Here is a 22,733-nt window from a genome sequence, read left to right as displayed (position 1 = left end):
AAACTTAGGCTACAATAATATTTCTAAACAACTCACGTTATGAATGTATACATATTAGGGCAGAAAGACGTATCAATACAGCATATATGGTCATGAGATGTTTTAGTAATGAACAATCCATGAACAATATATAAAAAATAATGGAAATAATTTTTATCAAACATACTTACACATCAATATTGAGTTGAGGAGTCTTTAAATAGTTCAAACATACACCTTTTGCATAAACATTCATTGCAAAACCACACACATTAAGGGGCGAAGTGCAGAATAAATAATTAAAACGTGTTAGCTGTGGAATGTTGTACAGAAGATGCTATATGCTAAGGAAAACTGCAATCTCTCTTCAGATGTATTAATGGTACTGATGTATCTTCATGTGGCTTGAATTCAAATATCAACACGCGTTTTGGCGGAACGCCTTCTTCAGGGAAGTCACATGCTAAATACAAAACAGGATACCTGCTGTACTAGGACAAATGTATGTGTTGCATTAGTTCAGTTCATTGAGAGCTTTATAGCAATTCCTATCATCTTGGGGCTGGACAAAGTAGTCCCGTCCTACGAGGGCACAGCAATAATGCGTGACGAACAGCTGTTTGAGATTGTAGGAGAGCTGGATACTTCTCCGCAGAAAATGGGATAAGTGATGAAGTTGACCCATTATGAGTTGGCATCAATGCAGGGGTAGCCAGGATGGATAAAACTGTCACCAAAAATTGAGGTGTTAGGGTGCAGCTCTGCGGCCTTCCATAAAGAGTCTGACTTGTGGCTGCACGTGGTGTTGGTTGTAGGGGCACCCTACCTTTAGGGTGGGTCGTAGGCTCGTCTGGGGTGGACCTGCTGTGAAGAGCGGCAGTGTGACTTCTGCCATCACTGTCGGTTATGCAAACTAAGCTCACAACTCTCACTACATTTCCTTAGGATGCTCGCCCTAATGGTAAAGGCTTTGCAGTAATAAACTATATACAAGTTTGAATAACTTGTACATATGAATACAAACCTTGCTTTGGTGGCAGACTGTCCTCTTTTACTGATCCGTACTGTGGTACTGGAAACGTTCAGACAAAGGGTTTATGCTGCACATGGTTAACCTGCTTGTCAAGTGAAGTGGACAAAATAAACATGAAAACGTATCCTTGACCCTAAACAATATGTCCTGAACATCGAGTGATCGGAATTACACACCCTGCATGAACAAAAAGTCACTATCACTCATGCATTAGAATATCACAGTCCCCTATTTCAGACCCCCTCGGCTGACAGCCTCGGGTGAGAGTAGATTAGGCCTCTTTACTTGCAACATTAGACCTAGCCAATTAACTTGGTGTGCCCTGTAAACTCAACCCACTAGCTCTGGAGAGCATGGTTTTAGATTGATTCTTCTGACCTTTGTATTGTTTTGCATCTGAGGTCCTTTTTAATGCCTCTTCCATGTGTGGTCCTTTTTCACAAGTCTTCTAGCTTTTAGCTCTCTGTTGATTTCAACAGCCCGTTGCTTACCATTGGTTGACTTGTGTCAGTTGTAATTGTTTGATTCTTATTCAAAGTCTTTTTATTCTTGTATCTGTCCCTCAACTTAAGCATAGCTTCTTTTCCATCTTTTGATGATTTCTATCCCTCCCCAGCTGACATCAGGGAACGACATGTGTGTTCTTGCGGTCTCCTCCGTGTCCTGCTTCACCCATCATATCACCACTCTCAGTACTGCTCTCCGTAGCTTGTCCATTGCTTTACTACCTCTCATCCCTCCCTATGCCACTCAACTTTTTGGGGGCTTTCTTTCTATTCTCCCTCCCCAAAGCTGCTTAATTGCTTCCTTAGCTCTTCCTGCTGGGGCTATTTTGATAGAAATAATTCCTCCCCTCCCCTGCTCCTTCGTTACTACTCCACCCCTTTATCTCACTTTTTTTTCTCTTTGAGGACCTTCCTGCTGCAATTTGCCTCTGAGCGTCTTCTTTTTCTAAAAGGTGCGCACATGTCTTATGTTTTAATGCTTTTCAAAGGTGAGAACTGTTGGCATAGCTAGTGCCGGTTTTAATTTCTGTAATTTACAGTATTGACTGTAACGTACAGTATTTGCAGGCAAATTAAAACTTAATTCATTCTTTCAGTACAATCTGTAGGGTGGTAAATGATTGGGTCAAAGTAGTGTGCTGACCGTGGTTGAAGTAGTTGGGCACTGTTATGACATTCTCGTACTCGGTTTTAAAATTCATTTAAAACTACTGGCGTATTTTAACTTCAATGGCGGCTCGTAGGTGTTTGAGCGGTGTACCACTCTCCTTTCTCTGTGTCTCAGTTTCTTGATCTGTATGGCTACACTTCTATGAGGTGATGTCATCAAATAACAGAAAGGTTAAATGGAAGTTGGGAAGTGCTACATGCGTGGTAGACTGGTGGAACATGCTTGACTCATCACAGGTTCTTTTCAGAGTACATGTGAGAGATGAGACCTGAAATTGTGTTTTCGTGTGTGTGTTTTAGATGATGTGATTATGGTGTGCCCACTCCGGGTATACTGGTCGTATTATCTGGCATTTGACTGGTATCCATGGCATTATGATTTCCACCCCTAATATATTGCTAGCCTTGGCATAATAGTGTAATTCTTGGCATCTTGTGTGTATCTTGGCATTGTAGTGTTCAATGCTGCTATAATGCTGGTCCCAGAACATCAGGGCTAAATCTTGGCATATTGTGTGAATCCGTGGCAAGTTTGTGCCCAACCCTGGTGAAATATTGGGAGTAGCATAATAGTGCTAATTCTTGGTATATTGTGACTTCCATGGACTGAGATAGTGATTTGTCAGGATGCGAGACAGAACGTATCCAGTTGTGGCAGTAGTACAGGTTGGTTCGTCATTCAAACGACAAACTGATGTTTGGGGGCCAAACTTGTATTTGTTGAGGAAAAGCTGATACTTAATGTTTAAGAAATTGTGTTTTTACTTCTGATGAAGATTCGAAGGAGGTTTTATTTTGGTGGGATTGAGTTTGTTTCCCAAGGAAAAATATTGTATGTGACAGCAAAATGTATGTTTATTCATAAAGTGACAAGCTGTCATCTGAGGACAGACCGCATTTCCAAATACATATTTAAAATTGTTTATTGTTCATTGCTGCTGTTTGAGATCTGTACTCTTGTTTGATTGGTGTAATCTGTCTGCAGTCCAAACCTTTAACGTCTTTGTAACTTGATGAATAACGCAGCTGAATAAGCCTGCAAAATCTATAGAGCTCTGTTGTCTACGGTTCGAGATTCGTAATATGATTTTGTTTTTTTTCTTTTGTCATTTATTATTTTTTTCTCTTCCAATAAGTTTTTCAGTCATAACATAAGGCTGGGACTGTCTTTGAAACGGACAAGATGAAAACAAGAAAGGAATTGAAATGTGGAAGTAAAAAAGATGCAATGAAAAATGATGGTTCATGTGAAGTTGCCTTTTTTTAACTTCGTCTGTCACCCATGGCCTATTAGACTTTTATCGGGACATTATTCGGCAAAATGCACTGTTTTTTCGCCTTCATTTTCAGGAGTGCCCCTTCAGAAACTATATGGCTTTTTAGAAAGTACATGTGATATTAAAAAATTTGCTTTTTATCTATATATATATATAATATATATATATTACCTACTGGCGGTCGCCAGTAGGTATATATAGTTAGGATTTTTTCTCTATGGGATTTTTGAAAATTCTATGTCTAATAACTTTGCCGTTTGTGGACGGAATTGGCTGAAATTTTCAGGAAAATGGCACATTTTGTTTCTGAGCAGCCTTTGAAAATTTGGGGGGGGGTTCGTCAAGGGGGGGCCGAGAAAAAAGGGGGGTCCCAAAACGCGTTTTTCCCATGTTAATTTCCATAGGGCGGTTGGCCTCACTTTTAGCCCGAACGGCTGAATGGATTTGCACGAAACTTGGCAAAATTGTAGGGACTGGTAGCCCGATGTGCCTTTTGTAGGTCTCAATATATGTGCTCCAGTGGATTTTGAGAAATTAACGTTTAAAAAAAGATATATATCTGTAAGCGCGGACCGGGCAGCGGCCTAGGACGCGTACTTTTCGCGCAACGGAGCTTTGTGAAGCGAAGCTGATTGGTTCTCCGGCGTCTGTCAACATTCCAAACAGTCCGTAGTGGCCGCAAACAGTCCGTAGTGGCCGCCATCTTGTCTCTCGGTAGGATCGAGAGACAAGAGGAGGCCAAAGCGAAGGGGCAAATGACCATAAGGGGGAATAGTAGATCCTCGCTGACCCCCTAGGTTTGATGTGGAGGTTTTAAAAGGGCCCCGCGGGGCAAAAAAAAAAATTTATAATAATAATCTTACGGCTGAATGGATTTGCACGAAACTTGGCAAAATTGTAGGGACTGGTAGCCCGATGTGCCTTTGCTAGGTCTCAATATATGTGCTTCAATGGATTTTGAGAAATTAACGTTCAAAAAAAGATATATATCTGTAACAGCGCACCGCTTCGCGTACTTTTCGCGTTACGGAGCTTTGCGAAGCGAAGCTGATTGGCTCTCCGGTGTCTGTAAACATTCCAAACAGTCCGTAGCGGCCGCCATCTTGTCTCTCGGTAGGATCGAGAGACAAGAGGAGGCCAAAGCGAAGGGGCAAATGACCATAAGGGGGCATAGTAGATCCTCGCTGATCCCCTAGGTTTGATGTGGAGGTTTTAAAAGGGCCCCGCGGGGCAAAAAAAATAAATAATAATAATAATCGAACGGCTGAATGGATTTGCACGAAACTTGGTAAAATATTAGGGACTGGTAGCCCGATGTGCCTTTGCTAGGTCTCAATATATGTGCTTCAGTGCATTTTGAGAAATTAACGTTCAAAAACAAGATATATATCTGTAACAGCGCTCCGCTTCGCGGAGATAAAATTATATCTGTATTACCTAGCTGTTGCTAACACCAGTTAGCGACGGCTAGTAGGAGATAGCGACCATCTTGGGCCCCACTTTGCATGTGAGTGATATTTATCACTAATGACATGCAAAGTGGGCATGCCAAGATGTTAGCGACTGGAAACAGTCGCTAACATCGCTATCTCCTATTATCAACTTTTGGAAATATTCGAGATAAGCGCGAATATCTCCAAAAAGTAACAGCTGCCCTGAGCAGTTCTTAGCCATGTTATCCTATGGGAGGTGGATAACATGGCTAAGAGGATTAGCTCGGTAATGCATGAATATCGCTGAGTTTTCAGCGATATTAATGCATTGCGGTCGGTTTTTATCGTATTTGCGATAAACTTTGATAATAGCAAGGTTTATCTGCGATAATTTCTGACGGTAAAAAAATCTTTGCAATGCATCGTTAGGGATAAATATCGCTTAACTTTGGTAATATGCCCCAACGTCTGTTAACGTTCGATTCGAAGGAAATCAGGAAGTGTTGAAAAACATTGTCTGCGCCATCTTGTCTTTTTTCAAATGCTACACTTTTGTCGTGCACGGCAGCCATTTTAGATGCCTTGACCAGACCCACTCTGTGCACGCTGTCGATCCTTAGCATGGCTCCCCACCCTCGCAAGCATCTCCCCCAGGCAGTGGTCACCCCCGCTCTCTGTCTTATGCATGGGTAATAAACCTCCCCCCATCTGCGCTGCTCTTTCCTGAGAATCACACCCTGTGCCCGCCCGACACCTCCCTTTCGCTCTATTCACTACTGCACCCTCTGACACTCCTTTTCCTCTGTGTCCGATTGTCCAGGCTGGTCCTAGGGTATCAGCTAGCCCTGCAGATGTAGTTTATGGCCACAGCTGTAAAGATTCACCCCTCTTCAAAGGAGTTATAGTAGATCAAGGCCCACACTCGATGAGATCCGTCACAGCAGAAGCGTTGCTATTATCTGAAAACCATCCTGTATTGTGATTGGGGAGGGGACCGAGCGTGAAGCGGAAGATTCCAGGGATGACTCTTTGTACATCAAAGTTTTTACAATTATGTGTCACATTAAAAATATATAGCACTCCGACAAAGTAGTAAGATTATAAAACTTTAATAATTTATAAATATATACAAGAAAACAAAAATAGTAATAACATATAAACATTTTTAGGGAAAAACAACGAAGTAGCGGTCGGCTGTGCGAATAGTCCCAACGCAGCACAACGTCCAGATTTCCGGCGTGGGGCGGGTCATCAGTAGCAAACTGTTGTGCGAATAGTTCCAAGGCAGCAGAACGCGCTGAAATCTAGATGACACGAAAGTGATGTCTAGTAAGTTGCCACCCAGCAAATAACGGCGTGGGGCGTCGCGGGGGGTGGGTCTTCAGTAGCAAACTGTTGTGCGAATAGTTCCAAGGCAGCAGAACGATGGCACCAAGGTGATGTCCAGTAAGTTGCCGCACTGGTTTTGGTATCCTACAATGCTGCTCCGAATAACGGCGTGGGGCGCCCCGGGGGAGGCGGCGTGAACGGGCCTCTCCAGGTGGAGTGTCATCTGTTGTAGTGGGGCGCCCCTTTACCGTTTCAGTTGCCATTCCGTCCGTTTTTGGTCCACTGTGTCAAAAGCCGCAATTCAGCTGAGTTGCGCCCACTCTTGCGGTGCAGCGATAGGCGGCTGTCACAGGACTCTCAAAATGGCGGCAGGCTCTTTCCTTTTTGGGCCTGGTCCACTGAAATGGCCCTGGGACACCTTGGAAATCGGATGCTTGTCTGCTAGGTCTTGGACCCCATTCTCGAAAGCGTCCCCTCCGCCTTGAGAATTCATCAAAAGTTTTGGGGGCCCCGACTCCTGCAGGCTTCTGGTGGGGAGCGGCTGCCATGATTGCTCGCGGAATGACTACGACGGAGCTACGAGATGGTGGTGCTCTCATGCTGACGCCAGCTTCAGTCTGAAACATCCAGAAACAAGGTGGGGCTTTCATCGTTTGGAAAAAAAAAAAGTTTTCATCCAATGAAAAGTGTTGTTTTTAGGTCATATGATCAAGCCTTCCATCATTAGGAAACCAAAAGTAAAATGAACCAATGAAAAGTTTTATAAACAAGTCACATGACCTGTTATGCGGCATAGGGTATAAAATGCGGAGAAAATACGTTGGCACGTGAGGCGGCGTCAGTAGCGGACCGATGTGCGAATAGGCCGAAGGCAACACAGCGCGCCAAGATCCGGATGGCACCGAGGTGGTGTCCAGCAAGTTGCAGCACTGGTGTGGCCATCCTACAATGTTGAAAGTCGGCGTGGGGCGCCCCGTTGGCCTGTGAGTTTGCGTCAGTAGCGGACCGATGTGCGAATAGGCCGAAGGCAGCACAACGCGCCAAGATCCGGATGGCACCGAGGTGGTGTCTAGTAAGTTGCCGCACTGGTGTGGCCATCCTACAATGCTGAAAGTCGGCGTGGGGCGCCCTGTTGGCCTGTGAGATGGTGTCAGTAGCGGACTGATGTGCGAATGGGGCCAAAGGCAGCGCAACAATATTTTCTGACTGACACCACAAGGCGCTGAGATGCCAAGATCCGGATGGCACCGAGGTGATGTCTAAGTTGCGGACTGATGTGCGAATGGGGCCAAAGGTAGCGTAACAATATTTTCTGTATGGAAGATACCACTAGGCGTTGAGATGCCAAGATTCGGATGGCACCGAGGTGATGTCTAGCAAGTTGCTGCACTGGTGTGGTCATCCTACAATGCTGAAACTCGGCGTGGGTCGCCCCATTAGCCTGTGAGATGGCGTCAGTAGCGGACCGATGTGCGAATAGGCCGAAGGCAGCACAACGCGCCAAGATCCGGATGTCACAGTGGTGGTTTCATAGTTGAGAGGCACTTCATCTGCAGTGGGGCGCCGAGATCCGGATGGCACCGAGGTGATGTCTAGCAAGTTGCTGTACTGGTGTGGTCATCCTACAATGCTGAAAGTCGGCGTGGGGCGCCCCATTAGCCTGTGAGATGGCGTCAGTAGCGGACTGATGTGCGAATGGGGCCAAAGGCAGCACAACGCGCCAAGATCCGGATGGCACCGAGGTGGTGTCCAGCAACTTGCCGCACTGGTGTGGCCATCCTACAATGCTGCGCCGAAAGTCGGCGTGGGGCGCCCCGTTGGCCTGTGAGTTCGCGTCAGTCAGTGGGGGCTGTTTGAGGATCTGACTGCATTGGAAAGCAATGTGATGCTGTGCGTCGCCCCCAAGATGGAGGTTCCTCGGCTGCAGTGGGGCGCCCCTTGGTGTTTCACTCGCTATGCAGCTGAGTTGCGTGCGCACTTGTGGCGAATAGGCCGAAGGCAGCACAACGCGCCGAGATCTGGATGGCACCGAGGTGGTGTCCAGCAATTTGCCGCACTGGTGTGGCCATCCTACAATGCTGCGCCGAAAGTCGGCGTGGGGTGCCCCGTTGGCCTGTGAGGTGGCGTCAGTAGCGGACCGATGTGTGAATAGGCCGGAACCAGCACAAGGCGCCAAGATCCGGATGGCACCGAGGTGGTGTCATAGTTGAGAGTTCTGAGCAGCGCTTGTAACACTGTCTGAAGCTTATTTGCACCTGCTGCAGCTTCACTATTGCCCTGGTGTGGCCTAAGATCGCCCATGACATAGGCGGCCACCTCCCGGGGTCCGGCGGAACTTTTTTCCTTTTCCTTTCTGCATCTTGTCCCAAATTCGTTTGACCTGAAGACACGACCAGGTCCCTGAATGTGTGCAGGGGGACGCTATTGATTGAATCAAAATGGCGGCTTCACACAAAGCTGACTCAAGCGTTTTCTGGTGGTTTCATAGTTGAGAGGCACTTCATCTGCAGTGGGGCGCCGAGATCCGGATGGCACCGAGGTGATGTCTAGCAAGTTGCTGCACTGGTGTGGTCATCCTACAATGCTGAAACTCGGCGTGGGTCGCCCCATTAGCCTGTGAGATGGCGTCAGTAGCGGACCGATGTGCGAATAGGCCGAAGGCAGCACAACGCGCCAAGATCCGGATGTCACAGTGGTGGTTTCATAGTTGAGAGGCACTTCATCTGCAGTGGGGTGCCGAGATCCGGATGGCACCGAGGTGATGTCTAGCAAGTTGCTGTACTGGTGTGGTCATCCTACAATGCTGAAAGTCGGCGTGGGGCGCCCCATTAGCCTGTGAGATGGCGTCAGTAGCGGACTGATGTGCGAATGGGGCCAAAGGCAGCACAACGCGCCGAGATCTGGATGGCACCGAGGTGGTGTCCAGCAATTTGCCGCACTGGTGTGGCCATCCTAAAATGCTGCGCCGAAAGTCGGCGTGGGGTGCCCCGTTGGCCTGTGAGGTGGCGTCAGTAGCGGACCGATGTGTGAATAGGCCGGAACCAGCACAAGGCGCCAAGATCCGGATGGCACCGAGGTGGTGTCATAGTTGAGAGTTCTGAGCAGCGCTTGTAACACTGTCTGAAGCTTATTTGCACCTGCTGCAGCTTCACTATTGCCCTGGTGTGGCCTAAGATCGCCCATGACATAGGCGGCCACCTCCCGGGGTCCGGCGGAACTTTTTTCCTTTTCCTTTGTGCATCTTGTCCCACAATCCGTTTGACCTGAAGACACGACCAGGTCCCTGAATGTGTGCAGGGGGACGCTATTGATTGAATCAAAATGGCGGCTTCACACAAAGCTGACTCAAGCGTTGCTGCTGATGCTATACAGAGAAAAACTGGTTTTCAGTTTGTACATTCTTCAAGATTTTTCCATCCAAGGCTGGTTGAGAGTTTGTATAACAATGGCTTCAGATTTTCAACATACTACTCTTCAACATTCTTCCTAAATGTAACAATGTGAGACTCACTAGGAGAACGGTGTAGTGAGGGCCACAAACGGCTGTTTGTCTTTCCTTTCAAAATGCTGCCAACAATATTTTCGGAATGGAAGACAACACAAGGCGCTGAGATTCGGTTGGCACCGAGGTGGTGTCCAGCAAGTTGCCGCACTGGTGTGGCCATCCTACAATGCTGCGCCGAAAGTCGGCGTGGGGTGCCCGAAGGGGGGGGGGGGAGGCGGCGCAAACGAGCCTCTCCCGCTTCTCCATGTGGAGGCAGTTCATCTGCAGTGGGGCGCCGAGATCCGGATGGCACCGAGGTGGTGTCTAGCAAGTTGCCGCACTGCTGTGGCCATCCTACAATGCTGCGCCGAAAGACGGCGTGGGGTGCCCGAAGGAAGTGTCCTTATCCAGGGCATTATCGCTGTATCATGTCCTCCACTAAAATGGCCCTGGGACACCTTAGAACTCGGACGCTCGATTTTTTTTTTTCCTTTCCTGTACATGCAAAAAAAGGTAAATGCCCGGTACGTTACACGCTTCATCTGCCACGATGAACTCTCCAGAGGAACCGAAAAAAAATATAGTTGTGGTAACTATACCATGCATCGTCATATGGAGAGGTGGCACCAATTAATTATAGTGCTGCATAAAAGAGAGATTTGGAGGAGAACCCCTGACCTGCTAGTACATTCATCAAAGAAGTGGCACTGAGAGCTTCAGAGGCAAGGGAAACGGTCCCAAATTTTTAGAAGAACTTTGGAAAGATTAAAATGACATGTTTAGATTGTGGCAAATTAATTTCATGTGGACAGATGAGTGTTACTCTAATAAATACAGCATATGAACATCATCATAGTCGATGGTTGGTAGAGACATTTTGACTATATCCTGGACCTGCCCGTCCTCGCCCAAAATGGCGCCGGAATAAATGGGACTCGTAACTCCTTGTTGTGTACTGGTTGCAGAACCTTGAAATCACGAGATACGTATGCAGTTTTGAAGCACATGGCGGGCGGGGACGAGAATTGATTGAATATTTCGACATCCCTATTGATATTAAGTTCTGATGTGTTATTGATTACTGTACTGTTGAAAGTTCGAATTAACGTCACCCATGGTACTTGCCCGCAAATGTATATCTAGATAATTTTATTGTAACTGGCCCTGTCGTATTTTAATTATAAAATGTACGTCCACCGATTCCGTAACTGTTAGACACCTTAGTTCTTGCAACCTAATGGCCCGCCCGTTACGTTCCTCTACAGTGTAAATGTCTACTCATCACATACGATTACAGTTTGTTCCGTGGCCGGCCCACGTGGTTATAGGCTCGTATTTGTATAATGAAATTTTCACAATAAAGGTTTTTAAAAGAAAACATGGTAGTAGTATATACATTGGTAAAGTTTGTAATAATAGTCACTGTTTTAGAATCATTAAAAGGCAAGTGAAATAAAGAAGACCAATTACATGAAGGGTAAAAGGTATAATACGAAGGAACGCAGTAAAGATAAATGGTCAAGGGCTGTTGTGTTTTCTATTCCTGCAACATAAAGTGATCGATAAGAATCTCATATTCAGGCGTATCGGCGACTAAGACAGCAGGTCGACCCTCTTTTGCTCAACGGCTCCATCATGGGACGAAGAAACGCTCTTTTTCTCGAAAAAAGAATATATTTTACTTGCAGGACAGTTGTAAAATTTCCGGGAAAGTACATTAGTCTGGAACATTATAACATATATTTAAGAAAAAATAATGTTCGGAAGTAATGAAAAGCGTAATTTTTAGGTCATATGACCAAGCCTTTCATCATTACAATAAGAAAAGTAAAATGAACCAATGAAAAGTTTTATTAACAAGTCACATGACTTGTTATGCTTACGTTACGCGCTGCGCGCCCCGGATGACTTCCGGATGCGCTAACGCGGCGCGTCATATGACGCATTACGCGACAACGCAGGTCCAGAATATAGTCAAAATGTCTCCACCAACCAGCGGTCGGAACACAACCCCTTTCAGCAGGCTAAATAGTTCTGTTAAATGAGAACAGAAGGGACAGGCAACAAGAACCATCAGTCAAAGAGGGGAGGGCTAGTTCTTCTCTACCGGGTTACATTGGGGCGCTACCGGAACTGATCGAATTGGTAGTCTACAGTGTTTCTGGATGTTTCAGACTGAAGCTGGGGTTAGCATGAGAGCAGCATCATTTCGTAGCTCCGTCGTGGCCATTCCGCAACCAATCATGGCAGCCGCTCTTTATCGTTATTTTGGGCGGGGTGGGTGGCGGAGCCGAGCTGTTTTGCAGCCATCATTGTGTGGAGTTCAGTTCATCTCACTAGTTTTGTATTTGTCATGAGGGGTTGTTCCTAATGTTTCTATTTTAGCGAGGTCAAAAAGAGATCCCATTAGTGGCCTACTGATTTTGCTCGATTCCTTTTCTTTTTTTTACACGATTTTTCGTTATCTGCAAAGACTAAACAGAGTATTGCGACTCTGTGTTTGTTTGTAAATAGAGAATGAACCAAAGAGAACTAATTCTAAAACAGTAAATACTTGGATAACAATCAATCAAATGGAGAGAGAAGCAGGCACGACGGATTACAACGGGGGCAAAGGCCTGCGTTAACTACCTTTCACTATCTGCAAAGAGAGAGTACTCCTAATAGAAATGAGGGGGGGGGGTACCATTCAAAGCAGATCAGTGTGCATAAACACGAAAATGTTTTCACTTACCACGTACTTGACATTCGACAGCTTATGATATTTGCTATTAAAAAACCATTGAAATTCACTGAAAAAACCATAGGTTATAGACCATATATAGTTAGGAATTAGCATTTACAAAACCTTGAAAATTCACTGAAAAAACCATAGGTTATAGACCATATATAGTTAGGAATTAGCATTTAAAAAACCTTATTTTACTCACACAAAACCATTGAAATTCCATATATAGTTAGTTGCACTAACTATATATTGCGCACCCGCAATCCACTGCTGATCATGTCACATATTACATCATTCATGACATGGTCAGTGACATCACTGATGACATCACTGATGACATCTCAAATGACATCACTGATGACATCACTGATGACATCTCATTTGACATCAATGACCACATCACTGATGATATTATTCATGTGACAATACAATGCATCTCTTCACATTTTAATATAACCTCTGTTTCACCCAGTGTTAAAAACAGAGTATAATTTTTGAAACCATTGACACACCAATACTAGTTACTACATACGTACTCACTGATTCCTACGTCTACACACACATTCACTCATTCACCCATACAATCATTCATACATACAATCACTCATGTTTACAACACAATCATATGCACTCATACACCTATACAGACACTCACACTCTGCCACTCATCCATGGAGTTACTCACACACCTAGTCAGTCCTGTAAAGAATCAATCACACTTCCATTTTCTACTCTATACAGTTAAACATAGAGCACCTTACGTTTTCAACCATATACTAACACATACTTACTCTCTTATACAATCATTGATACAAGTACACATTGATCTGTACAGAGTCACACACCTCCCATCCAGCCACACACACACTCAGTCTCCCATGCAAATACTTGGGCAATCAATCAATAACCCATATAGTTACTCATATAGCTACTGATCAACACATGCAGCAGTTTACAGAACAACAGACATAATGATGCACAAATTAAGACAGTTTAGTCACTAACCCATGCACTCAGTGAGACACATTTAATCACTCACTCATACATTCAGTCATGCACCTACTAAATCCTTCGTCCAGACACTTATACATCCACTCATTCTTCAATATGTAAGACATATTTTAACTTTACAGAAACATAGTCACTGGATGTTGTCATCAGTGATGTCATCAGTGATGTCATTTGAGATGTCATCAGTGATGTCATCAGTGATGTCACTGACCATGTCATGAATGATGTAATATGTGACATGATCAGCAGTGGATTGCGGGTGCGCAATATATAGTTAGTGCAACTAACTATATATGGAATTTCAATGGTTTTGTGTGAGTAAAATAAGGTTTTTTAAATGCTAATTCCTAACTATATATGGTCTATAACCTATGGTTTTTTCAGTGAATTTTCAAGGTTTTGTAAATGCTAATTCCTAACTATATATGGTCTATAACCTATGGTTTTTTCAGTGAATATATATATATATTTTCCCAGTGGTGGGGAGAGTGCAATGCCTTTGAACTAACATGAAGGTGATATTACTCTCTGCCCAACTATTGCAATTCACAGTTTACATTTCACCCGCACCCAATTTAAAAGATTTTCAGCTGCCAATAGTAAATAATGGGGTCTATACGCCCTAGGATCAGCTTTAAGGTAGCCCACGCTTTCATGATTTGGAGGTGGATTTCCACACACTCCTTCCTGTTACTGGGCGCGCGGCGTGCGCTCTGTACTGACAATATGGTTTGGGTTCACATTGGTCCAGTCTCGCAGGTCTACAGCGCTTTTTAGGTTTCGACCTGGCGAGGGCACTGCTTGCAGTGCCCCGCCCAGGACGAAAACTTTTGTCAACAGTATGGATGTTCGGTCCGCCTCTGTATCCCATTGGCTAGCTCCATAAATGGACGCTAGCCATTGGCAAACAGAGGCGTCCGTCATCCTGCGAGGCGACTTGTGGGCGTTCCTGTGATCTTTTTCTCATCCTGACCCTTTTTGCTCGTCATGCGGCCGTGGGCGGGGTTTATTTTTTTTTGTCCTCCATGTTTGTTTTGGCCATTCCGAGGCCGACCGCAGACGGAGGAAGTCCAGGTCCAGATGAGTGCTGGCTGTTCCCGCCCCCCCAACCCCCCTCCCGCTGTCCGTGAGCCCGTCCCCCCTCCCTGAGCCCGTGTGTAAATGCGTCGTAAATGCTTCTTTTTCATTCAACTAACAGTGAAAAACCGTGCGAGGGTAGATTTATAATTTGAAGGAACTATGCGCCCAAGAAACATCTTCCACTAAATGCTTGTCTTAAACAATCTTCTTTGACCTACTTCATTAATATATAGATCTTACCCCTCAATAAAAATTGTCGGTCCTCTAAGAAGGCGCAAAGAAAGAAAAGACCAACCCTGCACTTTTGCTGTAAACTCCACTTTCCATCGCTTTATTTACATGCAGCACCCCCCCTCCAAGCACCCTCCCGAGTTCTTCTCTTTATGATGCAAACTGAGCCACTGGAGCAGCGCTCTGCAGCTGTATAAACCGAGGGAATGCATGTGATACCGACCACGAGAGGTGCCAAAATGCAAGCTGTAGGTCACTCAGGGTGTAAAGAAAGTAAACTTTATAGTGAATAACCCGAGCACCTATGTCGTGTAGCCACAAACTCTTGCGAACACGTTGTTTGGATTAATAATCCCGCCACCTGCAGACACAGCGTTTCTAAGGAGGTCTAATTGCCGCCAAATCATTATCTATAGTTTGGTCACTGCTCGTGGGCGGGTTGCTCTTAGCAAATTTAAGGTCAAATATTTCTCGACATTTTAGCCTAGTTTAAGTACATGAAGGCACGTGTAAACAAGAGATTGGGTTTCAGTGTTTTCTGTTCTTGGCATTTAGTGTTTTAGCTGTATGGGGTAACCGTAACCCCCAACAAAAGCAAGGCGTATCTTGGTACTGTACATTTGTTCCTCTAGCCAACTTCCAGCCAGGCTTTATCTGCGAGTGCAGTGTCTGCTCTGGGGTCCCCTCACACTTAATTTTGCAGCTCCACTACATTTAGCATCCCAAGGCTTACTGGGAGCGAATGTTTTTGACTGGTAGGGTGTGGCGTTATTCCCCAAAGTCAGCGAACTTGCTGTCGCCCTCTCTGCCACACGTTAGCCTGCTCCTTCCCAGAGAGTTCCTTATATTTCCGGGGCCCACTGTATGTTCTATTTGGTCTCTTCGGACCAGGGCTCCCTTCTGTTGCTTCCTTGGAGCGCACTCTTGGCCCTTCACCCACGCCTATTTTGCCTTCTTCCCAGTGGAGCGGCTCCAACGGCGAAGAAGCTTTGTTATGCGCACCATTAACAGCGGGCCTTTACCAGGCTACGTCTGCACCCCCACCCCTACCGCACTTGTATCTTCTGCGCAGGCTGCTCCTTCATGCATCTGTGGCGTGGCATGTGAGGGGCACAGTATGGCACGGGCGCCTGCTTCCTCCGACAGTTCTTCAGGGCCACGTAGCATGCCCGTCAATGTTCCTTTTTAGACCCTCATTACATAATAATGGTCACTGACTGCACCCTTGGCGGAAGCTGAACATGAGGAAGAGGGAGATTTCCAAGTCAGGTTAAGGGCCATCTGTCCTTTGAATCGCAAAGCACAGACTGTTTGTTGTTTCAGTGGCGTGCAAAGAGTACAAACAAGCATTGGCAATGGCAACAGGTCCGACCTTAAGGGAATGTGGTATGGTAATGTGAAGCATTACCAGTAGATAGCATAGGAATAGATATGTATTGTTAGGAAGCAAAGAACGGTAGAATAATATTGGTGTAGGTTAATAGGTCAGGTGACACTTGCACTGTCAAGCTACTGTCAACATAAGCACACTCCAGGCAGTCCCCTCTCCTCGGTATTTGATAAAATTGAGTGCAGATTGTGAGTGCAGAGTGCAAAGTGAGTGTGCAGAGTGAGTGAGTAGAGTAGTGAGTGCTGAGTGTGAGTGCAGAGTGTGAGTGCAGAGTGCAGAGTGGCTAGGGAGTGCTAGGGAGTACAGAGTGACTAGGGAGTGCTAGGGAGTGCAGAGTGACTAGGGAGTGCTAGGGAGTGCAGAGTGACTAGGGAGTGCTAGGGAGTACAGAGTGACTAGGGAGTGACTAGGGAGTGCAGAGTGACTGCAGAGTGCTAGGGAGAGCTAGGGAGTGCTAGGGAGTGCAGAGTGACTGCAGAGTGCTAGGGAGTGCTAGGGAGTGCAGAGTGACTGCAGAGTGCTAGGGAGAGCTAGGGAGTGCTAGGGAGTGCAGAGTGACTGCAGAGTGCTAGGGAGAGCTAGGGAGTGCTAGGGAGTGCAGAGTGACTAGGGACAGCAGGCCACTTACCGGGGGCTGGGAGAGGAAGCCCAACAGCGAAGCCGCCACCGCCAGGAGTCACCAGCTGCAGGAATCAGCGCCGCCGCCCCGGGACCACAACTCCCGGCTGCCACAGCGACGGCGCAGCTTCAGTGACGCACCGTAGCGCCAGGAGGCGCCATAAACAGCGCTCTGCCCGGCGGAGCGGGGGGACAGCAGGCCACTTACCGGGGGCTGGGAGAGGAAGCCCTACAGCGAAGCCGCCACCGCCAGGAGTCACCAGCTGCAGGAATCAGCGCCGCCGCCCCGGGACCACAACTCCCGGCTGCCACAGCGGCGGCGCAGCTTCAGTGACGCACCGTAGCGCCAGGAGGTGCCATAAACACCGCTCTGCCCCGCCTCGCGGGACGCCGAGCTAAGCCTGGGCAAAGGGCGGGCCCTCTGTGGCCCTCAGAGGCCAGAGGAGGACGGGACGGGCCACCCCACTCGGCTCTATCGAAGGAGGAGGTACAGAGACACTTTTACCTTCTTATCTTTTTCGCTTTGAATTGCCTATTGTCAGTTTCGGAGTTCTGCTTTCCAATAATTATGTCCGTCTGGGAGGAGCTGAACGCCCTGTGTGGCACAAAATATGTCCCGGACGTATCAACCCCCCCTCTAGTGGACAGAGACAATGACCAAATACTGCACTCCCCAGGATGTACCTTTATCCTCCAAAAAAATCCTTTCTCAAGCCAACATACTGTCCCAGGGTTCAATCAGAAAAAGGAACCATGATGAGGAAATAGATAATACCAATGAGAACCTATTTAATGTCAATCAAATGTGCTGTAGCCCCTCATCATCCCCCCCCAACCCAACTTTATTTTTTTTTTTTTTTTTTTTTAAAACCTTTATTGCACAAAATCGTAAACAATTACGGGCCCACAACCAACCGGCTGGCCTAGACAGAGATCTGTGCACAATAGCAAGCAATACGGTAACTCAGCAGCGATACAAATACAAGTACGGGCAATCAAATTACACAGAAGCTGTTACACCGCCGAGAAGCAGGAGAAAGCAAGGTTTTGATTTTATAATGTTCATAAAACAAAGTAAATAAAGAGACATTAGAAAGGATCAAAAGTCGCAATATACAGCAACAGCAGAGGTGGGCGATGTGAAGCAAGGAAGTCCACAAACAGTAAGACAGGAGCAAAATGGCCGCACAGTGATAACTGAAAAGGATTGAAAATCGCATAATAAGCCGTGCGTCGATCACCCCCCATCCCATCCCGACCCAAACCAGTGACCCCAGAGAAAGAAGAGGAGAAAGAGTTAACGAATAAAAAGGAAAAGAAGGCCCATAGGAACGAAAAACAAAACAAAACCCCCCCCCCTACCCCCCACCCTGCACACACGTAGAGGCTACGGCCTACCCCCCCCCATAACGGCGTGCCTGTCGCCCAATAAAGAATACCCGAAATACAGATAAAGGAGAAAGAAAGAAAAAGAACACACACATGTAAAACCGGAGGAGGGCCAGAGTTACGTGCCCCAAAAGGAAACCCAGGATAGTTGCGGCCGCCCGACCCAGCGATCCCCCATTAAAACAGTTCCAGCGACCAGTTCCTTTGTTTACCCATCACAGTTCCAGCAAGCCGAAAACAGAAAACAACAGTGAAAGGCATTGTCAACCTTGTCCCTGACGATCCAAAGTGGCAGCGAAAGGCAAAAATGAAACCGCCCACCAAAGTAAGGTAAGCAACTGAAAGTACCACAGCAGAACAGGGCGCCGTCCGTTAAGGCCAGTCCAACACAACACCATGTGGGCCATCGGTGCACGGAGAAGAGCGGTGCGCAAATACAAGTCCCCACAGATGAACAGCAGAAGCAGAAGCATCGCGCCCAAAACACCACAAGAAGAATCTCCAGCAAGTCCAGAATAAAGTACAGAACATGGCGCCCAAAGGCGACTCCCCCGCGGCTGCGCCAGTCCAGGATCGTCACACCACTCCAGGATTATAGACGACAGCGCCACAGCCGAAGCCAGTTCCTGTACCCCCAGCGCCACCATACACAGCAGGATAGACAGCTCACCGTGCACGGGCTCAGGGTGTGGCGAAGCGCTCAACACACGATCTCCATATCGGGCAGAGGATATCGCAAATAAGACAGAGTCCAAGCGGCCCCCCAGGTCCCAGGCGTGGCCAGCACAATCAGCACTCAAGGCAGCCAGGGCGCTCAGGATGTCAGCGATCTGAAGGGGAACCTCCGGCGTGGAGGATAATGCAGCTCCACTTGAGCAAAGGTCGACGACCAGGGGCAGTCCCCGAGCCAATACGCCGGCATCCCCGTCTCGCAATTTATCCTCCCAGGAGCGCCCCGGAAAGCACAGCCGAGTCACGGGGACAGGGGCAGCGAGTCCCATAGCAATATGGCACATGGATGCAGTCTTCAGCAATAATAAACACCCTCTGGAGTCGAGTAGATCAACAGAAACAAGCGCTTCGCATTCGGCACAAAATGGCCCCTCTCCCCGCTCCACGGAGGGAAGGCACAGGAGATACAAATGTAGCACCAGCCGCTACAAGTCTAACTAAGTGCCGGGGTAACAAGAAACGAAAGCGCGCCGCCGCAGAAACTCCAAGCGGCCGCCGATTTCCGTTGGTCGACTTCGCCCTGTAGGCTGTGGCCGCTGTTGAGGTGGTCGGAGCCCGTCCGCTCCGCGAACAAAGACGCCATTAATGGCGGAAAAGAAACAGGGACGCTCAATCCGTCCCGTCGTAGGGATCACGTCGGGAAGCACACCGCCGGAGTCAGCAGCACTCCCCGAGTCCGATTCCGTCCAAGAAAGACCGGATAAATGACAGGATGCGGGACGGTACGGCGGGGAGGAGAGCGGGGCAGCGGAGCCGAGGGTTCAGGCGGCCATCATGTTTCCAGGCTAGGCTGTGAACCCAACTTTATTAACGCTGGATAAGGCTGGGATTAGAATACATGACTGTGTATTGCCCCTCCAATTGACCTTATTGGCTCAAATTGAGCGACTGTTAAACTCTGCAATATCACCATTGGTCACAAAAATCAACGATCTGGGCGACAGGTTGACCAGTATTGAAAAAACAGTAAAAAGGATTTGTCCATTAACTGAAAATACTGCTATACCCACTCGTCCCCCTCCCCCTACCAACCATGAAAGGCCTAAGTCCACTGTACGCAGGAAGGTTCAAACTCTTGATTCCCCTCTTACCACACCCATTCCAACTGGCCGCAACGTTACTTCTAATCCCGCACATGTCCCTCACATAGCTCCTAGGATCTTTCCAGAAAGAAGGCATCGAATCAATTTACCCCCTGAGGCCGCACCATATGTGACCGTTCTCACTGGGGTCCCTGCACTTAGTCAAGGCAAACTTGAAACACACCAGGACCTGCTCAACAAAGCCATCTTTTGGCTTAAAAACAACAGACCGTTACCACCTGCTTTAGATGGCGGAATCCTGAGCGTCAGGAGGGTGGGGTGGCTAGGTACGTTGCCCAAAGACATTCCGGGGGACTTGATATTAATTAAATTCAAGTATAGGAACATTGTCCCCTACCTACGATCTTCCCAGCCCAAAGTTGGAGATGGCCCCATCCGTATCTGGGATTTGCATGACTTTTATCCCGGCCCTCGAGACAATCCGGTACCAAGATAAATGTCACTGATTTATAATACTTGGTGAAAGGGGATTCTGTGTATCCTGTGTCATTATTTTGATTAGTTGATTTGCCAAATTGATTTTAGTTTGTCTTAAATAGTCGGTTTTCTTTTAACCTTGAAATGAATTGTTGTTGTTTTTGCATGTATGTATTTTGTTTGTTGCTTTTATGGTTTTAAAACTTAAAAACCGAATAAAGCTTAAAAAAAAAAAAAGACTAGGGAGTGCAGAGTGACTAGGGAGTGCAGAGTGACTAGGGAGTGCTACGGAGTGCAAAGTGACTGCAGAGGTGCTAGGGAGTGCAGAGGTGCTAGGGAGTGCAGAGGTGCTAGGGAGTGCAGAGGTGCTAGGGAGTGCAGAGGTGCTAGGGAGTGCAGAGGTGCTAGGGAGTGCAGAGGTGCTAGGGAGTGCAGAGGTGCTAGGGAGTGCAGAGGTGCTAGGGAGTGCAGAGGTGCTAGGGAGTGCAGAGGTACCAGGGAGTGCAGAGTGACCAGGGAGTGCAGAGTGACCAGGGAGTGCAGAGTGACCAGGGAGTGCAGAGTGACCAGGGAGTGCAGAGTGACCAGGGAGTGCAGAGTGACCAGGGAGTGCAGAGTGACCAGGGAGTGCAGAGTGACCAGGGAGTGCAGAGTGACCAGGGAGTGCAGAGTGACCAGGGAGTGCAGAGTGACCAGGGAGTGCAGAGTGACCAGGGAGTGCAGAGTGACCAGGGAGTGCAGAGTGACCAGGGAGTGCAGAGTGACCAGGGAGTGCAGAGTGACTAGGGAGGGCTAGGGAGTGCAGAGTGACTGCAGAGATTAAGCTAATGGCAATGTAAATGACAATGCCATTTATTTATCTGTTTTCAAAACCAACACATAAATACAAATTTTGTCATTTACAATGCCAATAGCTCTAACTTTTCCAAAGGCGAAACCATTGCATTGTAAATGCTTGTTAGCTTATTCTGTGCGATTGAAGTTCTAGGGCTCACTGTTTCTCAATAATTCTATTTGAATTGGAATGGGGGTAGGAAGAAGTTGAAATAATTTGGTTCTTCGAAACTTCACCTGATATCTCTGATGTAAAACAGTTTGCTTGTCATTTAAAGTATGATCTAAGGGTGATAAGACTTCTTGCACTCACTCACTTGTATTTCTTTCCTCTTCCAGGTTAGCGCTTTATGTATATGAATACTTGCTGCATGTAGGAGCACAGAAATCTGCCCAGACATTTTTGTCAGAGGTAAGTATCTTATTCACTGAATATTACTTACCTAATGAAAATGCTGTTTTAAAAAAAAATGCATTTACTTCAACTCGTGCACCGCTTAAATCAATTGGTGGTGTTTGCTTTTCTCGTGTTGTGCTATAAACAACAACAGAATATGGTACTGTTAAATATCTTATCTCATTTCTGTGGGTTTGGAACAGTGAAGTTTGTTGGTTATCTATTTGCTTGCTTTTGGATACAATATTTCACTACCCGGAATTACCAATAAATCGTTTAATTTCCTGGCTTTTGAAAGGAGAGTAAACTGACTGCTAACATTCACACACGCTCACGCGCCCTCTTTCTCCTCGATTTGTTAAATTGCAGATTTGCTTTGACATATGTATTGGTCTATCTATTTTGTATAAAATAGAATTCAGTGGCTGAGAAAATAGGCAATCTCATTTTCTGTCCTCCAAGGAAGGGAATTATTTCCAGATTTCAGTGCTTTACAAGGCAAAGGGGATAGGAATGACATCTTTATCCCTTTAGCAGGTGAGTTTATTTTCTAAGCTGGATTTCTGTCTTCGCATCGCATACAGATCTTCAAGTTATTTGCTCGGGGTTTATGTAGGTTTACATTTTTTGCAGCAAGTATTCAGGAATAGCAATGGCACACTTGAAACAATCCTCTCCAGGGGAAGCTGCCCTAATACCCAGTAATGACCTGCATAGTTTCTATGTAGAACGTGGAAGGCGCGTTATACGTTCATTTCCTAGACTCACTCCATTGTCATGTCTGCTGTCCTTAAATGGTAAACCTTCGAGGAACGATGGACACTGGGAATTTCCTGTCATGTTGCATCTTTAGACTGTGACAGTCGGGGAGCAGATAGCTGCAGAGAAAAGCCGTATGGCAGGGATAACCGGAGCTATATTAATCTCTTTATGTAACCTTGGGCAATATCTATGTTAGAAATATGTGCATAAATATAATTGCAGATTAGATGTCAGCTGGTGTACAACTGTATCACACAAATACGCAAGTGCAGTCTAGTTAGCTCTGAAATCCTCCGCTCCATCCACGATTGGTCGATCCATGCTGATCCAG

At 46.7% G+C, this 22,733-nt stretch overlaps 1 protein-coding gene across 6 annotated transcripts in view; it reads left to right on the top strand.

Annotated features, from left to right (window-relative positions):
• The window catches only part of SSBP2 (single stranded DNA binding protein 2), an 875,377-nt gene that overhangs the window by 254,880 nt on the left and 597,764 nt on the right, over positions 1 to 22,733 (top strand). For all 6 annotated transcript variants that reach the window (XM_078675324.1, XM_078675321.1, XM_078675326.1 and 3 more), the window contains exon 2: positions 21,583 to 21,655. In XM_078675324.1, coding sequence (XP_078531450.1) covers positions 21,583 to 21,655 — 73 coding nt within the window. The remainder of the gene's footprint in view (positions 1 to 21,582; positions 21,656 to 22,733) is intronic.

This window comes from Lissotriton helveticus, chromosome 2_1 (assembly GCF_964261635.1).
Source record: "Lissotriton helveticus chromosome 2_1, aLisHel1.1, whole genome shotgun sequence".
NCBI classification, from domain to species: domain Eukaryota; kingdom Metazoa; phylum Chordata; class Amphibia; order Caudata; family Salamandridae; genus Lissotriton; species Lissotriton helveticus.
Note: the sequence above shows the minus strand (reverse complement) of the source record. Positions and strands in the feature narration are given on the sequence as shown.